The sequence below is a fragment of the Lucilia cuprina genome, chromosome 5, assembly GCF_022045245.1.
Source record: "Lucilia cuprina isolate Lc7/37 chromosome 5, ASM2204524v1, whole genome shotgun sequence".
Classification (NCBI taxonomy): Eukaryota; Metazoa; Arthropoda; class Insecta; order Diptera; family Calliphoridae; genus Lucilia; species Lucilia cuprina.
In genome coordinates, this window is record NC_060953.1 from 17,515,730 (window position 1) to 17,539,647 (window position 23,918).

Consider the following 23,918-nt stretch of genomic DNA (forward strand, 5'->3'; position numbering starts at 1 on the left):
TATCTATCTATCTACCTATCTATCTATCTATCTATCTATCTATCTATCTATCTATCTATCTATCTATCTATCTATCTATCTATCTATCTATCTATATATCTATAGAAAGAAACTGTAAAAAATTTAGACAAAGTATACTATTTACGACGTATACTTAATATTTTGAGGACATCCGTCCATTTTTCATTCTCTACCACTTTGATAAACAATAAGCTATTTTAATTATAAGATTTGGATAAACATTTCTAAACAAATTTTCCAGAAAATAGTATAATAAATGACAATACTTGCATTGTTAATACCGATATATTCTAAACTTGAATTAAAAAATATTTTATTTCTGATGATTTCAATAATTAAATAGTCTATAATTTTCTACCAAATATGATAGTAAATTTTATTATTTACAAGCACGTAATAGAAATATTTAGTCAACCATGCGGTTTTCCAAACTTTTGATGACGAATGCATACACATACGTCCATCTGTGCTATTTATACGATTTTGATGTTTGATAAGAAATTATGAATATTTAATTACTTCAATGAACGATATTTTTTCAATAATATTCACTTTAGTTATTGTGTCTTTGTTTCGCATGATTTAATATTTCCTTTCCATTGTAATCGATAAATGAAAAATAATTACTAATAGTACAATGTTCACTTGACCAATTAAAAAAAATAATAATTTGTAAATCATGCATTATAGCCAACAATGAAAGTCATTAATTAAGTGATATACATACATATATTTTTTATTGAGTAATTTATCGTTTATATTGTCTTGATATTGTTGTATATAATATGTCATTTATTGAAATAAAAAAAAAAATAATTGGTAGCATCATAATATGTCATAATAAATATTATGATTAAAAAAAAATCTCTATAAATTCTAAAAATTACAGTAACAACTTCATAGTATAAGAGGTAACAAGCGCTGTGAGGCACTAAATTTGATACCCCTATTATAGAGTACTTATAATGATAACAGTACTTTATGTAGTAACTATCTAAGATGGTATATTCTCATATATCCGATCGTATATTTGGTACATTTCCTTTGTAAATGTTAAGATATAAACTGATACATATCCTTATAAACTCTGTCGACTATTTTGTAGAAAAGTCACAACATCAAAATTAAATCTTCAGAACATTTCAAGGAAATTATAAGGCTTTTCAAAAAGGTCTGCAAATAGGGCCTTGAATTATTCCCACTGCTAACATTCAATCCCTACATACATATATACATAGATAATATTGCATAAGTGACATTGTTTGTAGCATATGACTGCAGTAAAATGAATGGCAGAGGACATTTTATAATCGAAATAAAAAAAAAACAACAACTACAATGGCCACAATCTACACACTTGCACAGACATAAATAATTTACGCTAAAAAAAAAAACACAAAAACTATATTTATACGGCCTATGCAAAGGCAAAAGAAACAACAACTAAATTGGTTGAAACATTAGTGGTTGTGGTTGGCACAGTGTGGGCGCTAGTCATTATAACTCCTAATAAAAACAATATAATAACACTGTGTTCATATCTCTGAAGTGAAGAATATGATGTGGTTATAGGGACCCTTTGTAGATTTTGGGTGCTAAAAATAAGAGATATTGTCAACCTAATTACAACACTACGCTTCTGAAGAAATACCATGCTAACAGGGAGTGTATAAAATGGATTGAATTGAATATAAAGTAACAGATGTTAACATATGAAATAGTATGTATGTAGTAGTATGCATAGTATTTGACAACTTTTGTAAATTTTCGAAGCGAATATTCAAATCGATAATATTTTGCTTTTATACCTATTTCCTTTTTTTGATGTAGGGTATTATGTGGTTAGTCATTTTTTCTAATACATTTCTTAATTCTTTAAATACACACATATACAATGTACGTATTAAAAATTATATAAACTTTGCATTTAATTTAATTTAAACGCTTAAAATTAAACAATATGAACAATTTGAAAATGTATGTATGTATGTGACATGCGTCATTTTAAAATGACTTGACAATAAACTGTAAGTTCTCTTACAAACAAGAAGGGTTCTTTAGACATCTCTTACTTGTATACACAAAGGATTGGTTGACTACGTATGTATGTATATATATACTACTACCAGTGAACCCATAGCGTCCATAAATACTCACTCGTAAATATATACAGACTAAAAAGAATTAAATAAAACTTGCAAAAGTGAAAGGAAAAACAAAACAAAGCAATATTAAACACATACATTAACATTCCAGCAGCTTTTTAAATGGAAAGAAGTAGCCAATTGACACTATCTCAAGACAAGAGTTCATACTATAGTCGAGTCCATAATTAAGTCTATCCGTAGAAACTTTAGTCTTGTCTATAATCCAGATTATAGTTTATTTTATTATCCATCCTATAGTCAAGACCGTAATTTAGTGTAGTGTTTTTAGTCGTGACCATTTAACAGTCCATAGTCAACACTATTTCACAGTCCAAAATTGAAACGTCAGTAATTGAGACTATAGTCATTAGTGAATACTATAATACAGTATATAGTAGAGACTATAGTCTATAGCTGAGACTGTATTTTAATAGAGGTTATAGTCCAGTCATTGTGGATACCATAATCCATGCTACAGTGAAGACTATAGGTTAAAATATAATGAAGACTGTAGCCCATATTATTGTCAATACTATTATAGTCCAGACTATAGTCTCGTCAATGGTCAAGACTACTTTCGAGTCTATAGCACACGCTATAGTCGAGTCTGTATTCCAGTATGTAGTCTAGTAAATAGACCTGACTATAATCCAAACTATAGTTCAATATATAGTCCAGTCTACAGTCTAGTATTTAGTTTAGACAAAAGTATCGTTTCCAGTCTATAGTGAAAACTATAATCTAGTATGTAATCCGGACGAAAGTTCGGTCTATAGTTAAGACCATATTAACACTACATTAAACTTTATTATTCAATCTATAATCGACACTAAGATGAGATTGGTAGGGGGATGTATAATACATGAAATCCGGAGAAATACACTTTTGACTATAGTCTCGTCTATGTTCAAGACTTCATTCGAGTCTATAGCACAGGCTATAGTCGAGTCTGTAGTACAGTATGTAGTCTAGTCAATACACGTGACTATAATCCAAACTATAGTTCAATATATAGTCCAGTCTACAGTCTAGAATTTAGTCTAGACAAAAGTATCGTTTCCAGTCTCCAGTGAAAACTATAATCTAGTATGTAATCGGGACTACAACCAGTCTATAGTTAAGACCATAGTAACTTCACATTAAAGTTTATTTTTTAATTTATAATCAACACTAAGGTTAGATTGGAGGATGTATAATACATGAAATCCGAAGAAATACACTTATGACACTATATCTGGATCCAGCATATTTGGATCTAATTTCGACAAAAGTCTGACAATGACAAATAAACTGTCCTTTTAACATGCTCCACATTCATTACCATCGTACTGATCTTATCTCTCGCTGGGGTCATCCTACAGGATTTTTGTGATAATACCTTAGCCTGCTTTAGACAACGAAATTCTACGGGTATTTGATCAAATCTTCCTTTTTAACATTACATTCTATCTGGGATCAGAGTTTTAAAGTTTCTAATATATTCTGTGTATAGTATACGATTCAGCGCATCTATTTTACATCCGTCCTATAACCGTCTCGGTCCGTTCACCTTAAGTTATAAGCAATTCGGCTGTAAGTGACTTCTAATTTTTTATATATATTTCAACCTGTGATATAACTAGCAACATTTCCAGAGCCTAAATTGTGGATAGCTTCATTTAGCATGGTTCTCTCTGATCGTCGTAGTGATTGCAGTTCTTTTGATTGTCACCTTCCCAGTATTCGAAAATTTGACCCCAAAATTTCCTGTAGTAGCAAATAGTTATATCGGTACTCTTGTCGACACCTTAAACTTTTTAGACGATGAGTTAGTAATTATTAAATAGTTTTTAGGATTTGATCCCTAGATTTCGAGAGTACCTGAAGGTTCTGCTTCTCTGTCAGTCCCAGTTGGATAATTTCCTCAAAGTTCTTCAGGGTAACAGTACTCTACGCTGCTCACGCTCTCCCTCTCTTGAATAGGTATTGAAAACCAAATTTAGCCTATACTCAAGACCAAAGTCGTGACTATAGTCCAGTCTAAAGGTTAGTGTAAAGTTCAGTCTAAGGTTGAGTCTTAAGTCAGTACTGTAGTTTAGTCTATAGTCCAAACTGTAGTAAAGTCTTCAGTCGGGACTATCGTTTGTTCTATAGACAAAACTATAGAATAGTCTACAGACAGGGCTATTGTTTGATCTATAGTCGAGATTATAGTTTAGTCTACATTATATTTTAGTATATAGTCAAGATTATAGTTCAGTCTATTTTCGAGACTATAGTTTAGTCAATAATAGGGACTATAGTTAGTCTATATTCGAGATTATAGTGGAGTCTAAGATTTATACTTCAGTCCAGTCTATAGTTGAGACTATAGTCCATTCTAGAGTAGAATTTATTATTGAAGATTGTTGTTTAATCACGTTACTAATTCTATAAACTAATACTTACTAGTTAGGGCAGCTCACAGCGAACTGCATGGTTTATTGTGCGCGAGTGAATGTGTGTTGATTTGAACATCACGTAAAAAATCGATTAAATTCTTTTTTGTTGTTGTTATTGTATTTTTATATAGAATTTTAAAGAATATTGGACAAGTACCCACTTATAAATATACACACAAACAAACATAGGAACATATGTATGTACGTATAACTTTTTTCATCCTTTTAGTTGAATTCTGCTACTCGAGTAGTTTGTATATCTTAGGATGTGTACATACCTATATACATATATTTAGCTAAATGAAATGAATACTATTCAGTTAAGTAGTTGTACTTGGGTAATATATATTTCTATTGTTTTATTTTCTAATGCTAAAAATAACTAACTATACTGTTACTTGTTTTTTGTTAGTATTTCGTTAGAAATCTTTATCTTGGCCAAAATGTACGAGTATTTCCTTTGAAATTAAATGTCTCTTAGTACTTTTCCTGTGAATACTCGAATAATTTATTCATTTCTTTTCAAGTTTGGTTTATTTTGTTTTTTTTTTTTTTGGTAGTAAGTTGTTACCAAATATTCTAAACATTTTATACAGTGTGTGTTTGTAAGAACTTCATTAATTTTTAGTATTTCCGTTTCCGGTTGGCAATAATCTGCATTATTCATTCGTTTAATACAACTTAAGAACTATTGTTTCTTGCTTTCTGTTACCCAACTGTTTTTAGTATTTTTTTTTTCCTATTTTCTTAAATGCATTTTAATGAAGACTAAAAAGAAGTGTCCACTTAGTTTTATTGCTGCATTATCTACACTTTAAATAATTATTCATTTCCTTCATTACTTTTACCCTACAGTTGTTAGTTTGATTTTATGATTCATATTTATAACATCAAATGTCAATTTTAAAATGTATCTAAATTTTTATATATATATTTTTTTTAAATTTAATGATTTCTAACAACTTTCTAAATTTTAAAAGTTGTATTTCATTGTTCATTTGAAAAGTTTCTGACAAAAAAAACTGTACTTCAAACTTCCTAGAACTATTTTCTAAGTGAAGCTGACAGATGTTTGAAAAAACAAAAAACATATCAAAAGTTGGATATTTTCTATTTTGTTTTAAAATACAAGGCCACATACATCGTCATGCAAAATGTAAAAACTGTAACATATAAAAAACGCAAAAATTAAAAGAATAAGAATATTAGCGATATTAGTCTTGTCTATAATCAAGTCTATAGACTAGTCTATAATCTAGTCTATAGTTTAGTCTATAGTCTAGTCTATAGTCTAGTCTATAGTCTAGTCTATAGTCTAGTCTATAGTCTAGTCTATAGTCTAGTCTAGTCTATAGTCTAGTCTATAGTCTAGTCTATAGTCTAGTCTATAGTCTAGTCTATAGTCTAGTCTATAGACTAGTCTATAGTCTAGTCTATAGTCTAGTCTATAGTCTAGTCTATAGTCTAGTAAACTTTCTATAAAATCAACATTCAAGAAATATGTCAAGTGTTTCTGAGCGAGTGGCAAACAAGTCCTTAATCGGCACTTTTTATATTGAGTTTGGTAGCAAAAATAAAATTTCCATATCCTTTAAATTTAACTATGAACTGTATTAGGTAATTATTTGTCTATTAAAGTGCTTAAAGTTAATATCAATTATTTTTTTCAAATATTTTAAGACAACTGCATCACAGATTATTAAGATAAAGCATTCACACATTCATTCTTAGATAAGCCTGGTCAACCATATGATACGCTGCTCCAATTAACAATGGAATTGTAATTATGTTTCTTTTTTCTTTGCTTTTCTAGTAAAAATTTGTATCACTTATAGTTATTCGTAACAACTTTCTGTTATTGAAAAAAAAACTTTGTATTGTTTGGACGAAACTCACCACCGTACACAGAGGTGTATACTTATTGAAATAATCATATATTCATCATACGCCACCAGACTGAATGCAAAAATGTAAATAATGCAATGGGTTACACTTAAAATAAATTTTCTGTAGTATTGAACCTAGAATCATGATGTCAAGCATGTATACCCCAGATTAAGTGAAACCCCTTAAAAGGGAACTTTTTGGTAATTTTTTGGTAAGAATGTAGACCTTGGATTAAGAGAGAATTTTATATAATATTACACCTAACTTAAGCATGTAGAACCCAGATTATGTTTGAACCAATAAAAGGGAATTTTTTCGTTTTTTTATTTTTCTATAATTTGGTACTTACTTTGCGTTCTTTAAAAAGTACGTTCTGAACAAGTATTAATTGAGAACCTATAAAATGGAACTTTTTGGTACTTTTTCATTCTTCAAAAAGTACTTTTTGTATTTTTTATAATATTAAACCTAGAAACACGAAATTAAGTTTGTAAAGGCCGCATAAGGTGAGAATCCATAAGAAAAGACTTTTCGTACTTATTCGTTTAATGTTTTTTAATGTGTAAAATACTTAAGACATTTTCTGTATATCAATTTAGTTTCTTCATTAATAGAAATTAATTGTTTTCTGTTGTTCCATTTTTTCTTTCTATTTACAAACATTTAGTACATTTATTTTGCAGACATATTGAGCACTAATGTAGTGGATCCATTGACAATCATGACAATCTTTACACTTACACATGAACTGGCATAGAAAGAAACACAAGAAGAGTATATAAACAATGTTCATTTCTTTTACAATTAAAGCAACAACAAAATATATAAATGGAAAAAATTTACATCAAAAAAATCTTTATTTAGTTCCTTTAGATATTTTAACAGACATGAAGCAAATACAAATATGCTACTTATGTATAAGTGTGCTTTATAGGGATACCAAGGATTTGGTATATTAAATTCGGAATTTAAGAAAACTAGAAAATTTGATGGAGTATTTGAATTAAAGCTAAATTAAGAAGAGGTATTATATAGGGGGACTATTGTGGATCCAGGATCCCTATAATTATCGAAGACGATATAATACCAAGAAGTCCTATTATGGTAATTTTTTCATAATTTTATTAAACAATTTTTAGATGTGATTTCATATCCCTGCAGTTCGACAAAGAGTCAATGCATACGAAAAATACAGTAATTTCCACTAATACTTAACCACCTGGATGATCGTAATTCGTATGTCTTGGGTTATTCGTTACGAATGTACCCTTTGTAATCGAGAATGAAGACAGTCGTTACTTTAGTGTCTTCTTTGTAAGCGGGAGCGGAGACAGTCGTCTCTTTACTGTCCTCAAGTAACCTACAGATTATACTCTTAAAAGTTGTGTTTTTTTTTTTTTTTTTGTTGTACTTCCGAAAGAAGAAATGATTATTACATTCTATTAATATGCCACCATCTGGTTGACTCAAATTAGTATCTTTCGGCTCAATCGTCACATTATTGTCCCATAGTATTGTAGAGAGTAGACAGTTGAAATTTTTAAATTTTAGTTCCATTAATATCTTATCACCTGGCTGATTCCAATTCGCGTGTTTTTGGTCTTTCGTCACAAATAAACTCTTTGTAAAGGAGAATGAAGATAGTTGTCCCTTTAGTGTCCCCTTTGTAGGGTGTAGAGTGACGTAGGACAAGCCCATATTAAAATGGTTAGTCACATGGGTAGTCAGGTGGCTAGGGGCCACCACAAGTGGTAGGTTAAGTGGTCAATTCGGAACTGTCCCGTCGAACTGCTGGAATCCCTGTTTTACACATACACTTGACAATTGTTCAAATAGTTCTTCTTATGTGGTAGAATTGTTGTTGTTACATTTAGTTGTTATTGTACTTAAGTATGTTTTTGTTTTTGCTGTTTTTCTTTTTGTTAAATATCAATCACTTGTAAAAACTGTCAGACACCTTGTTATAATTTTTAACATTAAATATATGTTTGAGTATCTGTAATGTACAATACATACATATATGTATATACGAATGTATGTCCTTTTAAAAACCAGAAAGTGTGAGCAAAGTAGTATTTATTTAGATTTTCTATAGTTACTAACGTTAATACAAGAGTACATGTTGTAATAGTTGTTTCATCTCATTACAAAATACCTTTTAGTAAACGAGAGTGAGAAAAAGAGAGAGTAAGAGAAAGACAAAGACAAAAATTGTTTGTACTAAATAGAAAAAAAATATGTAAAAATCTCTTGACTAAATAAATGAAAAAAAAAACATTATTTAAATGTATCATTGTCATTAGGAGTACCTACACAGGATGCGAGGACTCGTACTACCGTTTATTTACTCGTTCTCTACACTGATGCAGTCAGACAAGTTAATGTTAAAAACATCTAAAATCAAGTGTATTTAATTTTGTGCTTTCAGTTTTATTTAAAAAAAATAAATAACATTTAATATTTATTTAAGAAGACTGCGTCAAAATGAATTATGTTAATTATGTGTAAATAGTATAATTGTATGTAAAAGTTAAAATATTAAAAATTAATAATGTTAAAATTGTTCAGGTGTTATGATATAATTAAGAAAAACATTACGGTTCAAATAGAATTAAATATGATGCAGAGTGTTGCTTCAGTTAAGGTTCTCTAACAGTTCCATACGATCTTAGATTTGATCATATCTGCTTATATCATTCTACTTGTTAGTCTCTGTTAGCGCCGCGGTCAACTTAACGCCTGAAAGCTGCTATTGAGATTAGACAGTAGTTTATCCTCTTATTCAGTTTTTTTCTTTTGTAATGTTTTGCTTGAAAACTATCTCTTGTCTGGGACTATTGCCTCTCAGTTTCCGTCGATTTCTGTCATTGTTTAAATCTAGCCTTGGAAAACAGGTCTAAATATAATAGCCCATTGGCTGTGAATGTCGCCTCGTAGCTACCGCAACAACTATTTATAGGTTCTTTGCAATATAACACAATATATTCCCTTGTGCTTTTTAACATTTACTACATTTTACTATTTAGATAGAAATACAGAGTAACATAAATTTCATTTTAAAATTTATATTTACAAACCGATAAATCATTAGTTTAACAAGTAAAAAAGTAATTGTAATTGAATTAATTTATCAATTACATAAAAGTATCAATTTAACAGAAACCAATATCAAAAGTCTACCATTAATTTAATTTGTCACCAATAAATGTCACACATTGCTTTTTTTAATGACAACAACCATGAGTTTATTCATGAATAGATTAAAATAATTTAATTAACGCCATCATGATTAAACTGATTAAAATTCTGTCTTTTTTTATTTAAACATGCCACTGAATACAAATTAAGTAGTGGAATAAAAATAGTTTAAATAATTCTAAAAAAGTATATACGATGGCATGTCTATGCAGGTGCATTAGGGTACGACGGTTGGTAAGGAGCAAATGGAAAAGGATTAGCGGTACTAACTAACTATCTAACTAACTAACTAACTAACTAACTAACTAACTAACTAACTAACTAACTAACTAACTAACTAACTAACTAACTAACTAACTAACTAACTAACTAACTAACTTACTAACTAACTAACTAACTAACTAACTAACTAACTAACTAACTAACTAACTAAATAAATAAATAACTGACTAACTAACTACCTGACTAACTAACTAACTACCTGACTAATTAACTAAATAACTAACTAACTAACTAACTAACTTACTAACTTACCAACTAACTAACTAGTTCGGTATATTATCTATCCATTGGATTTGACCGGTCCATGTACAAGCACCGGTGGACCGAAGTACGAATCCATCAAATAAGCCGAGGACATTGTTCTTACGCACAAGGACACACTGTGATAATTCTGATATGAACAGAGTATACTCTGAACATATCTGGTCAAGGAAGAAAAATTCAATGGTATCATTTGTATATGATACCTTTCATCCATTATCTCTTACAACCCAGCACACATATCATTCATACGACACATTTATTAAATAAAAAAATATACGACACATTTATTATATGTAGATGGGTGGGTCAGGCTTGCCGTACCCCACATTCATCCCCTACAATATACAATTAATACGAACTAATTTCCAACCCTTAGTCCCACAGTCAGACTGTCGAGAGTTTTAACGTGAGCACCTGCCGTGTCGGCCTTATCCCACGGTGGTCTTTTTCATCCACAGGGTAGACTTGAGAACGGTCTACCATCGTCCCTTTGTCTTCAATGAAGACTCAGGTGGCAATTTTTGCACATTGGCTATGATCGGTCCATGCGCAAGTACTTTGCTGGAGTACTCGAGCTATCTAATCTCTTACCAAAGTAGTCACGTTGAAAGACAACCACACTACTAAGGCTCTGTTGATTCGGCAACAGCACTTAGAGACGTAACCGGTGGACCGAAGCACGATTCATCAATAAGCCGTAGACATTGTTCTTACTCATAGTGACACGCTGTGGTAAGTCTGATATGAACAGAGTATACTCTGAACATATTTGAACAAGGAAGGAAAATTAATCGGTATCACTTGTAAATGATACCTTTCATCCATCATCATTCAACCCAGCACACATCTCATTTATTCACACATCTCATTTATGACACATTCATAGAGAAAAACATACGACACACTCATTTAGATATACGGTTGGGTGAGGCCCGCATACCTCTACATTCACTCCGTATCATATACAATTGACTCCAACCCATTTCCAACGCTTAGTCCCACAGTCACTCCTCTGTGAGGTATCTGTTGTTTTCGGCAACAGCACCGAACTTATCCCGAAATATTGACTATTATCATGTATCAGTCTTTTAACCGGCACTTACTCTCCCCGCGAATTTGGGTTTAAACCACAGCCACTACGTGGATCCCGAAGGAACCTCAACCAACTGACCAGCCAGGACATAGTCCTGCGGGCAAATGGCCACCCGTAGTACCAGATTATGCGGTGCTCTGGTCTGACCTCTGGCAATCTATGCAAGGACTAAGCCAAACAGTAGACTGTAACCAACTTTTTAGTCCCGGTCAGACCGGAGGTATTGGCCACCTCTTTATACCCCGGGATTGCAATAACACCAAGGCGGAGGTCTCGCCAAGGTAACGTGCCCCCGGGGGAGTCCCACAGTCACCAACCCATTTCCAACGCTTAGTCCCACAGTCATTCCTCTGTGGGGTATCTGTTGTTTCGGCAACAGCAACGAACTTATCCCGAAACATTGACTTTACCTTAAATCAGTCTTTTAACCGCCACTTACTCTTCCTGCGAATTTGGTTTTAAACTACAGCCATTACGTGGATCCCGAAGGAACCTCAACCAACTGACCATCCAGGACATAGTCCTGCGGACAACTGGCCATCGCATACCAGATTATGTGCTTCTCTGGTCTGACCTCTTTTCAATCTATGCAAGGACTAAGCCAGGCAGTAGACTGTAACCAATTTTTTAGTTCCGGCCAGACTAGAGGTATTGGCCACATCTTTATACCCCGGGATTGCAATCACACCAAGGTGGAGGCTTCACCAAGGTAACATGGTGATGGGTATGTGTTGATGTTTGTGTTTCACACAAACATATTCATCCTATACCCATCTTAAAGCATATTAATCAGCTAAGAATAATTTTCTATGCCCGCTATGTCCGTCCGTCCATCTGGTTTGCTGTCTATGTAAAGCTTGTGCACAAGGTAAAGGTCTCAGCTTCCATTGGATAACTTTATTTTGACTTTAGTACGAAGCCTAATATGGTTAAAATATATTCATTATTCAACTAGACTTCTTGCTTCTAAATTGGACGTATAGCAAGACTTTACCATCAAAAAGTATTTAAATTGTAACCACTTACTTATTAACATACTTTTCAACAAATACGACATATCGTTCCGATTACATAGAATAACATTTTACTAATAATGAATCATTAATTATCTTCTTAATGAAGTAATAGGTTTTTCTCTTTTTCTAATTACTTGTAAGCGATTATGGTAAGTTCTTGTATTCAATGACATGATTTAAATTGCTATTGTGTAAGTAAATATCTACATTTTATAATCCCTTACATGCTAGTAAAAGCTTTTATCGACTGTCTTTTTACATTACCCTTAGACACTAATGTCACAACTATTTTCTTTCACTGCATTAAATAATACGTGTCAACGAAGTATTTTGTCATAATACACTATTTCAACTCCGTTTTAAACTCTTATATGTATCTGTCTAAAAAAAAACTGAACAAACTTAAGCATTCAGTAACTTCGAAAAAAATATACATTCATACTTTGTAGTTGTACACTTTAATTTAATTGTATTTAAATTACAAATATTTGCATTTAAATTATAGGATATTTCATTACGCTTCACTTACATACACTCAAACACATGCAACTGCAACGCACGAGGCAACAATGAACAAAAAAAAAAAAAAACAACTAATGGCATCAGCTACATGACAAGAATGACCTGCTTATACCAATTTATAAATATAATGACGTTGAAATTTATGACAGTTTGACACGAAGTAGATAAAACGCCAAATGGTGATCATAGAAATGTATTTTTAGAAAAATATATGAAAGAGAGAGAGATGATTTAAAATCTATGCAGATGATCTTCATTGTAAGCTTTCGACGACATTAAGTAACTTTAATATAACTCTTTCAGAGTCTAAAACATTCGGTCTTTAATTAGATCAAGTTCCAAAAAGGCCGTTTCTTTCTCTCTGCATACCGTTATATGACAATGTTTTTTGAGTTATCCTTTTATTACTGCGAACCACATATATGTATGTATGTGTATTAAGATTACAAAATTGCATACATACTTTCAATACGACACCCTATACACCCCCAAGATAAAATATTTCGTTAGCGCTATTAGGGAAAATTAAATAAAAAACTAAACAAGAACCACAACAAAAAGCGTAAAGGAAAAGTTAAAAAGTTTAACAATTGTTGTTTTTTTCTTTCGTTCTCTTTGTTTTTTTATTTCTGGGTCAATAAAGTAGATTAAGAGCAGAGTTGCCATATATGCATAAAATTAAGACACATTTTTTTTAAATTTAAGTTACTAATTGTTTTTAATAACAAAATTGAATAATATTTCTTGTTATTATTTGTTTTTATAAAACATTTTTTAGAAATCTTTTAAAAAATTTCCATTTGGCAACCATGTTTATGTTAAACATGCATTCAATTCAATGGCCCGTAAAATAAAAAAAATTATAAATTATATAAAAGTTTATATGAGTTGTTTTATATTAACAAAGACGAATAATTATTATTATAGTTTTGATTTAAAATGTGTAAATGCAGAATAGTTAAAGACAAAGGTACTCTGAAGATTATTCACAATATCCCAGTGAAGTTATAGACATAGAAGGGGGTCGGAGGTGACAGTTTATGATGATAGTCAGGCAGCACTTAAGGCCTTGAAATGCCATGTATTCATTCCAGGTTAGTAAGCAGCTGCAGGGATGCTATCCGAGAGCTATCAGAGTTGTACACAATCATGTTGTGTTGGGTCCCAGGGCACTGTAACATACAGGGTAATGAGATCGCAGATGAACTGGGTAGACAAGGGTCAGATCTGGACAATAATAGTGAAGTTAGGTCAGTGAAACCTCCTATCTGCTACTACTATAGGTTAATTTCCGGCAAATTCAGGAACTCCTCCAACCAATCCTGCCGTAGTAGGATGGATTGCAGGGTATCCAAAGCCTTATGGCCGAGGTTGAATGCCAAGGCAACCAGAACACTATTAGGATTAAACAGGAGGAGTATTAGAATTCTAGTAGGGTGATAACCGATCACTGCGCAATAGGAGCCTTTTTGGGTAATTGGATCTTTAACACATAGGAGTTTTGTAGGTTGTGTGAGGACGAAGAGGAGCTAGAGACAGTAGAACATATTTTGTGTGACTGTCCTGGTGCACAGAGTCTGAGGCGGAAATTGCTAGGAAAAACATTCCATGATGATTTAGGAGATGTATCTGGGTGTAGTATAGGCGACATTCTTGGTTTTATCAAGGGAGTAAATTGGCGCCGGACCTCGTAGAATTCCCTTCCAATACTATCAACATTCTTTTTCTATTAGGATAGGAATTCAGTAATTTCAAACTTATCTATCCAGCTTTTCTATCTTCTGTCTATCAATTTTTCTTGTTTCTTCTTAAAGGGAATCACAATGGACCCTCCTGGGTCTCCGAGTGGATGTATACCTTTTTGGTGTACAACCCTTTTAAACTAAACTAAACATAGACATACATTTTGATACTGAGACCAATGACAATGTAGATGAGATCAATTCATAGAGATGTTCTGACCCATACGATGGGTCTAAAGCAAGGTATACACGATACACCGCTGATACAATGTAAGAAGCTTGTTTACGACATTGCAAAGTGTGCGGGGTAATTTATGAAGTTGTAAGTTGGTTGTATAACAATACCTTCAATGTCGAAATGAAGTTCGAATAAATCAAAATAAATAGAAGAAAAGACGCGACTGATAATTGATGATGTAAATGATATATTTGGAGGTTCATACTCTCAGGGCTGCTGGTTCCCATGGTACGGGATTACAATGGAAATGTGATTACAGATAGAATCCAAAGTAATCCAAGAATACATTTGAAACCACCAGATTATAGTTATAGTAATACAGACTAGACGTATTGGAAACATCTCTCTCCCATTTCTCTCAATAAGATCATCTAAAGAGTAAAGTTCAGCACAATCCGTATATAGGGATTGTGCTGATTGTTGTTACTATTCTTTAAGCTCTTTTGTGAAAAAGTAAATTCATTAAAGTAATGCGCTGAAAGAGGAAAGCAGCATAGAAAAGATATGAAATCTATCTATGCGATGTAGTATTTGACGCTGGTAGTCCGACGGGTTAATGCCAGAAGACTATTATGGTATAATTTGGAAGAAAAATACAAACACTTTAATACAACTGCCAGACGAATCACATACCACAAGTGAAATAATCGAGAACTATTGGACCTTGATACCTGCTAGGAGATCTTGATGAAGCTAAATATTAGAGTAAACTTGAAGACAAAACGGACCTAGGATTCTACAGTGATTTAAAATCGATTTAAAACAAACTAATTTAACACATTCTACTTTTCGATAGACTTTCACATTGGACTGGATTGTATTATGTTATCGTAAAGGTCATTTACGTTCAGGGACGATAAACATAGTAAAACACAAATACCAGTGCACTAATCGAGAACTGTAAATCATTGATCCCTGTTTGGAGATCGTGATTAAGCTAAACATTAGAGCAAACTAGGAGATCTAGGAATCTACAGTTCACAAGCTTATCTAATATAGTTCGACAGAATTTGACATTGGACTGGATTGTATTATATTTTAGAAAAGATCGATATAAGCTGATAAAATTAGGTCCTAGATGCTCGATTACATTCTGGACTAGATGGGTACGACAATAGCTGGAGTATGCAAAACTCTTCGACGGAAGAAGAGAGTTGATATAAAAATATGGGTGTTTGAATTCCATACGCCCTCTTGGCATAATGAAATGGTTCGTATTTCTAAAACCGATTCAATAAAATCCATTTTAACACATCTTGTTGTACGACAGACTTTTACATTAAACTGGATTGCATTATGTTTTCCGTAAGTTCCATATCATCTGATAAGTTGAAAGCCCTTGGATTATAAAGAAAACAAAATCGATTACTTTAAACATGTTGGATTATAAAGAAAACAAAATCGATTACTTTCCTTTGGAATGGAATGTTAGGATTAAGGATACCTGGGAAATTAATGAACAGTTAAGGGAAGTTCAGTTGACCTGCCGAATGCAAAACTCTTCGACGGAAGAGTCTTCTTGTCATTATGAAATACATGCCATTTTAAAACGTTTCTTTCACATTGGACTGAATTGTATAATGTCCATCCTCCTTTTTTTTCTCCGTTCTCAACTATCCCTATCTTTCTTTTTACAAAGATCAACTTAGATCCAAGTAAAGCTATATTGGTTAGCTGTGATAATCTAACTTAATGTAAAACAAGTAAGTGTTCTATATTCGGCTGTACTGAATCTTATATACCCTTCACCATGGTGTGTTAAAAAAAGTCGGTATCAAAAACTCTTCTTTTAAATCACTTACTTTGGGCTGAACATACTTAATTTCATGTTTCTAGATTCAATATTATAGAAAATTCAAAAAGTACTTTAAAAAACCAAAAAATATACCAATAAGTTCACGTTTTCCGTTTCTCACCTAATTCCGACTCTACATACTTAATTTTCTAGGTTCAATATTATAGGAAATTCAAAAAGTACATTTTGCAGAACGAAAAAGTACCAAAAAGTTCCCTTTTATGACTTTTAACTTAAGCCAGGCTTCACATACTTAACTTCATGTTTCTAGCCAATAACAACACACTAGTGCTGCTCTCGCACTGCTACTCTTGCTCTACTGCTCTCGTTTTTATAAACAGAGTACAATAACAAAATTTACCGTATGATTATGTATTTTGTTTTTGTTTTTTGCAATATCTGTTTGAGCATGAATAAAAAAATCTCCGTTTTTGATGAAATTTTCAGAGGTTGTCTCGGATTTTTGCTCATATCTCCGTTATTTATGCACCGATTTTGCTGATTTTAAATAGCGATCTTCCCAAAAGCATGTTTAACAGAATTATTGAAGATTCGGATTTCGCCGATATCTGGGGTCCTCTAAAAACTGATTTCAAGAAACATACAGACAGACAGACAGATGGACGGACAGACAAACAGACAGACAGACGGACATGGCTTAATCAACTCCGCTATCTATAAGGATCCAGAATATATACTTAATGGGGTCGGAAAATTATATTATAGAAATTACAAATGGAATGACAAACTTATATATACCCATTTCACGAAGGTGAAGGGTATAAAAAATAAATTTGAAACATGAACTTGAACTGATTTTTTTTAATTGAAATTAATATAACTTTGGAACTTTTGATATACAATATAATATAATATAAAGATAAATTTATAACTTTTGAAACAATTATTTATTATATTATAAAATATCATTTATGTATAAGGACCCTTAAACTGAAATATTTCAATATTAAACATTCCACAGATTCATTTTTCATTTAAAATTACTGTTTTTTTCCTTATATTCCAATAGAAAAATATGCAGCTACAACATACATACAACAACGTTGAACAATAAAAAGCGATGATATAAATTGTTTAACAAATAATATATGGCATATTGAAAACATTCATAAATACAACTTTAAAATATAACTAAAAAACACACACACACACACTTACATACACATGAAGGGTCAAAAAACAAAACGATTCGCCCTCACATCAGTGGAACCGCAAAAGCCAAATAAAAAACATGCACGAGGCTTCCAAATCCAAAACGATTAACTAACAACAGAAAAAGAAACAAACAAAACGACGACTACAATGCGACACTAGAATAAAATGAACAGATTTTTGTTATTGTAAAAATCCGAAATTGAACATTGGCCAAAAATATAAATTGAACTAAATGTTTTAACTTATTCCAAAACAAAAGTAGCACCCACACCACACACAAAGGGACACAGAGACACTAATAACTTGAAAACTGCAAGCACAACTAGCTCAAGAATAGAAACAACAAACTAAAAAAATACACAGGAAGTGGCTTGCAAGAAAGAGAATATATTAGAAAATAAGCAAAAAAACAAAAACGGAAAAGTAAAAGGATATAAAAGAAAAAAAGTTTTCAATAAATGGACTGTTGTGTATCGTAAATGAGCGATGGCCAAAGTTTTAAATTACACAAAGTATCATAAAATAAATGTAGCAGACCATAGTCATCATCATCGTCGTCGTCGTCAACAGCAGCAGCAGGAGCAGCAGCAACAACTACAACAACAGCAGCAAGAACAAATAGAACAACCAACACAACAGCAACTATCGCAACAAAAACTACAACTAATAAAGCAGCAACAAAAACAACGACAAACTCAAATAACCACAAATCAAAGTAACAATGACAACAATAATAAACACAGCCATTTCAACTACAACAACAGCAGCAGCAACAACAACAACAATGAATTTATCAACTATAGAACATTGCAACAACATGTTGCTAATGACCAACCGACACATTTTCACATTAACAACGCAAATTTTCAACAGCTAACATCCGTTTCCTCATTTAGTATTTTAAAAAATCGAAATTCAAAAATCAATAAATCTCATAATGTTAACAGCAACAAAACAAACAACAAAACATTTATGCATTCATTAGGCCCACCAACAAAAACAACAATAACAACACCACCTTCACTATCTTCGCCATTACCACCCTCAACAACATGTTCCTCCTATTCCTCTACTCCTTCGTCGTCATTAACAACTTCTCCAACCTGTTCTACAGTAGCTTTTAATTCTTCTACTCTATCCATTCCTTCAACTACTCCCCTTTCCTCATCGTATCTTAATCTTTCCAACAACACATACTCGACCTACTATTCAACATGTTGTGTCTTAACCTACAATATGTTTACGGCTTATGCCGAAGCTGCAACATTGCAACTGAAGCGCAAAACTCAATTTAATAAACTATTACATGTGAGTGGTCATCCAGATATGCGTAGTATTTGCTATTTAATTCTGATGGCCTTCTTCTACTGGGGTGTCATGATACGAGCTGCTGTAGCCACAAACATAACAACCACTACACAAACGCCACCATCAACAACAACAACCAGTCATGTGGCAGAGTTAAATACCAAAACCATGTTTTATTCAAACTTAACAGCAGAGACCACCACCATCCCCCACAACAGCTCCATTGGCATCAGGGCTGTTCATGGTGAGGGCGGCGATCCACCCCTGCCGTTGTTGGGTAACAGTAGTTTAAAGCTTCCCATTTCATTACTTACTTCTGATGATACTTTAACTAACTACCAGCGACGTTTGCTAATGCGTCGTGAAGCCGCCAATGTGCCTGATTTTGATGAAGATGATTCTAGCTATCACGATGATGAACTTGATGAATATGAGATTTTAATTAATAATAAATCTGGTGAGTACCAATTATAAACTTAATAACATTATAGGGTATTTAAATGTGAATTTAATATAGGGGTTTGGGAAAATGGAGATGAAACTAAGTAGTTCCGTGGATGATTTGGTTTTATTTTGTTGAAGGTTATCAACATAGTACAGATGAGCTTTTTCTTACTTCATATCCAAATAAGTCTAAAATAGCTGGAGTCATATAAACATTTCCGCCCACCCCCTTTTCACTGTTCAGACTTTATAACGTTTTTAAAATCAGCTACAAAACGCTCAATATATACATATATTCTAAGAAAGGAAAGGAAACAACCGCGGAAATTATACCTCAATAACACCGTGCAAACGTTTTCAAATCGGGTTTAATCAAAAGCTCTAGATATAAGAATTCGTTGTGATATCCGCTGGACTCGTAACATATTTGAGTTGTCAAGAGAAGCGTTAAAGTTTCTAAGTTGTTTTTAAAAGTTTGTTGTAGGTAGTGATCATCTGCCGTAAGTAAAGATCATGGGCCTCTGCACATTGGCTTCATTCATACATATCTTCTAGATGTTGTGTCCAGTGACCAGTTTCTAGCGGCTTTTTCTATAAACTGCTACGATTATTAACTTTGAATTTTATAATCTATTAGCGAGGAAACCAATATTCCATAGTCCAGAGTTTCAGACTTTGTTTTTTCTTTTATTAGACCAACACTCAGAAGATGACCTCTGCTTAATCGAACAATTGTGTTGGAACCAGGTAAATGGGTTGTGGGAAGGAGGATAGATGGATTAGTGTTTTGTGGAAATTTGATTTAAATTCTCTTAAAACGAAAGTGGCTCGGAATACTTCTTCAGAAAGTTTGTTCCACATACGAATAGTGTGGTGGTCCAATCTACCGCAAATGGATGTGTTCTGGAAGAAAGACGTGTGTTACGCAAGAACAAATTTCAGAGGAACACATTCCATTATAGTATCGATAGAACCGTGAAATATATCCCACTTTGCTATAGTGCTCAAGTGAGTCAAGAGAGTTGGATAACCTACTGTCACCGATAAATACATTCTCCTGTACCACGGTAACCCATAGCCCACAGTCCATAGTTTCGGACTTTGTCTTTTTTTAAATTAGACCAACACTAAGGGATGACTCCTACTTAATCGAAAAGTTTGTTGGAACTAGGAAATTAGATTGTGGAAAGGAGGATAGACGGAGTAGTGTTCTGTGGACATTTGATTTAAATCTTATATCAAAAGGGGGCGGGAATACTTCTGCAGAAAGTTGGTTCCACATATGAACAGTGCGGCTGAAAAATAATTTTTTTCTGTAGTGTGTTGTTCGGTCCACTGATCAATCAACTATAAATGAATGAGTTCTTTAAGAAAGGCGAGTTTTACGCATAAACAAATGTCCTAATTTCAGAGGAACACATTCCATTGTATTATAGACCAGTTAAATACACACCACGTTACTACGGTATAAATAGATTTTGAAGCTGAAAGACTGAGAGTTAGATTCCATTTTCGGTGCGATATAAGTGGTGTAAATAGTAAGAAGATCAAAAAAGTGAAATATGTATTTTCTAAAAACTAAAGCACTTGCTTCTTTCGACACTTGAAAATATGTTTAGACCAGCGAACACCTCACTGTATTTTTATGCCGAGAACATCAAGTGTTTTCGATTCTTTAATATTAACACCACCCATATATATATAGATGGAACAAAAATATCGGCCAAGCGTTTATCAGTTAAAAAACAACATTAAGTTTCGCTGAAAGAGAATGTTGGTTAAAAGACTGATCAATATTTCATAAAATATCAATGTTACATAAAACTGAACTATGACATACTTTTTACACATTTACTTCCTGATAATTTATCATGTATTCCGAGAATTGCATAACACATGATATATTACTTAGAAGTAAGTGAAATAAAGTCAATAAATTGTAACAAATAATTATCTATTTATATATTTTAAAATGTCCCCCTTTAAAACTATATACATCATCTACAACACTGATGAACATAAAAAATATTGGCAAATTGAGAAACACACTTTGTGGTCAACAAAATAAATTATTAGTTTTAGTTTTTTTCCCAATAGTTTAAGCCATTAATTTTACCTGCAATGTATTGGTCAACGTTGTGGTTTTTCCATAAATGCCCTTTAGTTTTAAAAATTTATATTTATTAAAATGTGGGAGATTAGTGCGAGGAAATTAATACTACAAAATATGACTAAGACTAGCTAGGAAGTACAGTCCGATTAGGTAAATGACCCGGCTCGCAACTAATCAGATAGTAATAATAGCTAAAATGTAATACAAGACAATAATTTCTTTCTTTTCATTGGAAAAGCTCATATATTTTGAAACGATTATAATATCTTCATAAACATAGAAGTTTCCTTCAATAACGTTAATGACGACTTAATCCTAAGACATATAGTTAAATGGAAAGATCTCTGGTATCATGGATTTTAGATGAAAATAATGTTATTGTACACCAACTAAAGTTCAGAGATCAATACGTATGGGAATAACAGCTGTTTTAAAAATGTCTCTTTCACAGTCGCAGAATACTAAATCCGAATGCGAAGCTCAATGTATCTGTTGGAAATCAAGCACATAGTTATGTATACATGAAGATTTTAAGACTACTACAAATAGCCTTTAATCTACTATCCCATTATATTCCCTTATTCCCGGTGTTGATAGAGTGTTCAGAGCCAAAGTTCTTTCAGAATGTAGAACGATTACAACACTAGGATTTTGGAGGCTGGAATAATGCGGACTGTTTTAGGTTTAACCTCAGTTAACTTTGTTAGTATTGCCAAGTTTTCATTCAAAAACATAAACAATGAACAGATGTATTTTGCAAACAAAAACATAAACAATGAACAGCTGTTTTTTGCAAACAAAAACATAAACAAAGAACAGCTGTTTTTTGCAAACAATAATTTTGTAAAATGGAAAATTTTGGAAAAATGTTAAATAAATATTTAAAACAATAATTAATGAAACAAAACAAATCAGCAAATTGCAATTTACTTAAAATATTATGTTTTTGTTCTTTCGAAGTCATTGTTTTATTGTTATTGTTAATTGTGTTTTCTCACTTATAACTTGAGTTTAATTGGCCAATTACACTCAGTTAAACTAATATAATAAGTAACTTTACTGATAACTGAAAAACACGAAACATATATTAAACCAGGTTTAACCAAGGAATGAAGATTATATTTATCAGAAAAACTGGCCTTAAAGGTGAAGTGTTTTTCTAGCTTTCAAAATATTTACTATTAAAAAAGATTGAAAGGGTGACAGCCATACGACACTTCTTTTATAATACTATTAAAATACTACAGCCCTATTTATAACTGGATCTGTACGTGTAGAGGTCAAGGTATCTTCTGGACATGCATGTTGGCTTAGACTCTCCTTCATCGATTTTGCCGCATTTGCAGTTATGGAAAAAAGAGGAAATATTTTTCTTTGCCCTCTGCAAATGCCCTGTCTTAGAGGTAACTTATAATAAAGCTAAGTTAAGTAGTGAACCTATATTAATACCAAACAATAATTGTGTAAGGCGAATCTTTATGAATGGAACTACATATATGTCTTTGGGCAATTAGGCGGAGGAGCATGATTATCTATTAAGGATTTGAAGAATATATGTATATATTTTTGAGGCTTCATGATTGCCTAGCAAAATCTTTACTTACCCGGTAAATAGGCAAGTAATATTGGAGAAAAGTTTAAGTAGTTACTTTTTGGATGAATAACTTCTTATTTTTCTTCGACGATGACCAAAAAAAAACTACAAATGTATTTACCCGATTTTTCCGAATTTAAAACTGACTTTAAAATTTATTTTTATATTTACTAGTCTATTCTCATGCTCAATGTTTTGGAATGCTTTCTACACAAATGCAAATATCAATATTTCTTTAAAAAAATCTAATATCGACTAGGGTTAGAACCATAAAATTATTCCTTATTAGACACATGATATAGACAATTGGCTCCAAATTCTATTTAAACAAATTAATTAAATCATTCATAACGACCACTCGTTACCAAGTAATGCATGAAATAACTACATTACCTACAATATTCATTACCAAAAATTGAAAATATTTTACTGTGTAATATTTCAATGTGTTACAAATGCAGGGTACAGCAAAAGGTAGGGTGTACAACAAAAGATTACTCTGAGTGTAAATCATGGAATTAGTTAGTTAGTTAGTTAGTTAGTATGTTAGTTAGTTAGTTAGTTAGTTAGTTAGTTAGTTAGTTAGTTAGTTAGTTAGTTAGTTAGTTAGTTAGTTAGATAGTTAGTTAGTTAGTTAGTTAGTTAGTTAGTTAGTTAG

General features: G+C 32.2%; 1 protein-coding gene across 3 annotated transcripts in view; it reads left to right on the top strand.

Moving 5' to 3' along the window:
- LOC111677099 overlaps positions 1-23,918 on the top strand; it is a 67,670-nt gene that overhangs the window by 24,297 nt on the left and 19,455 nt on the right. For all 3 annotated transcript variants that reach the window (XM_046951500.1, XM_046951498.1, XM_046951499.1), the window contains exon 2: positions 17,656-19,566. In XM_046951500.1, coding sequence (XP_046807456.1) covers positions 18,288-19,566 — 1,279 coding nt within the window. In that variant the 5' untranslated portion in view covers positions 17,656-18,287. The remainder of the gene's footprint in view (positions 1-17,655; positions 19,567-23,918) is intronic.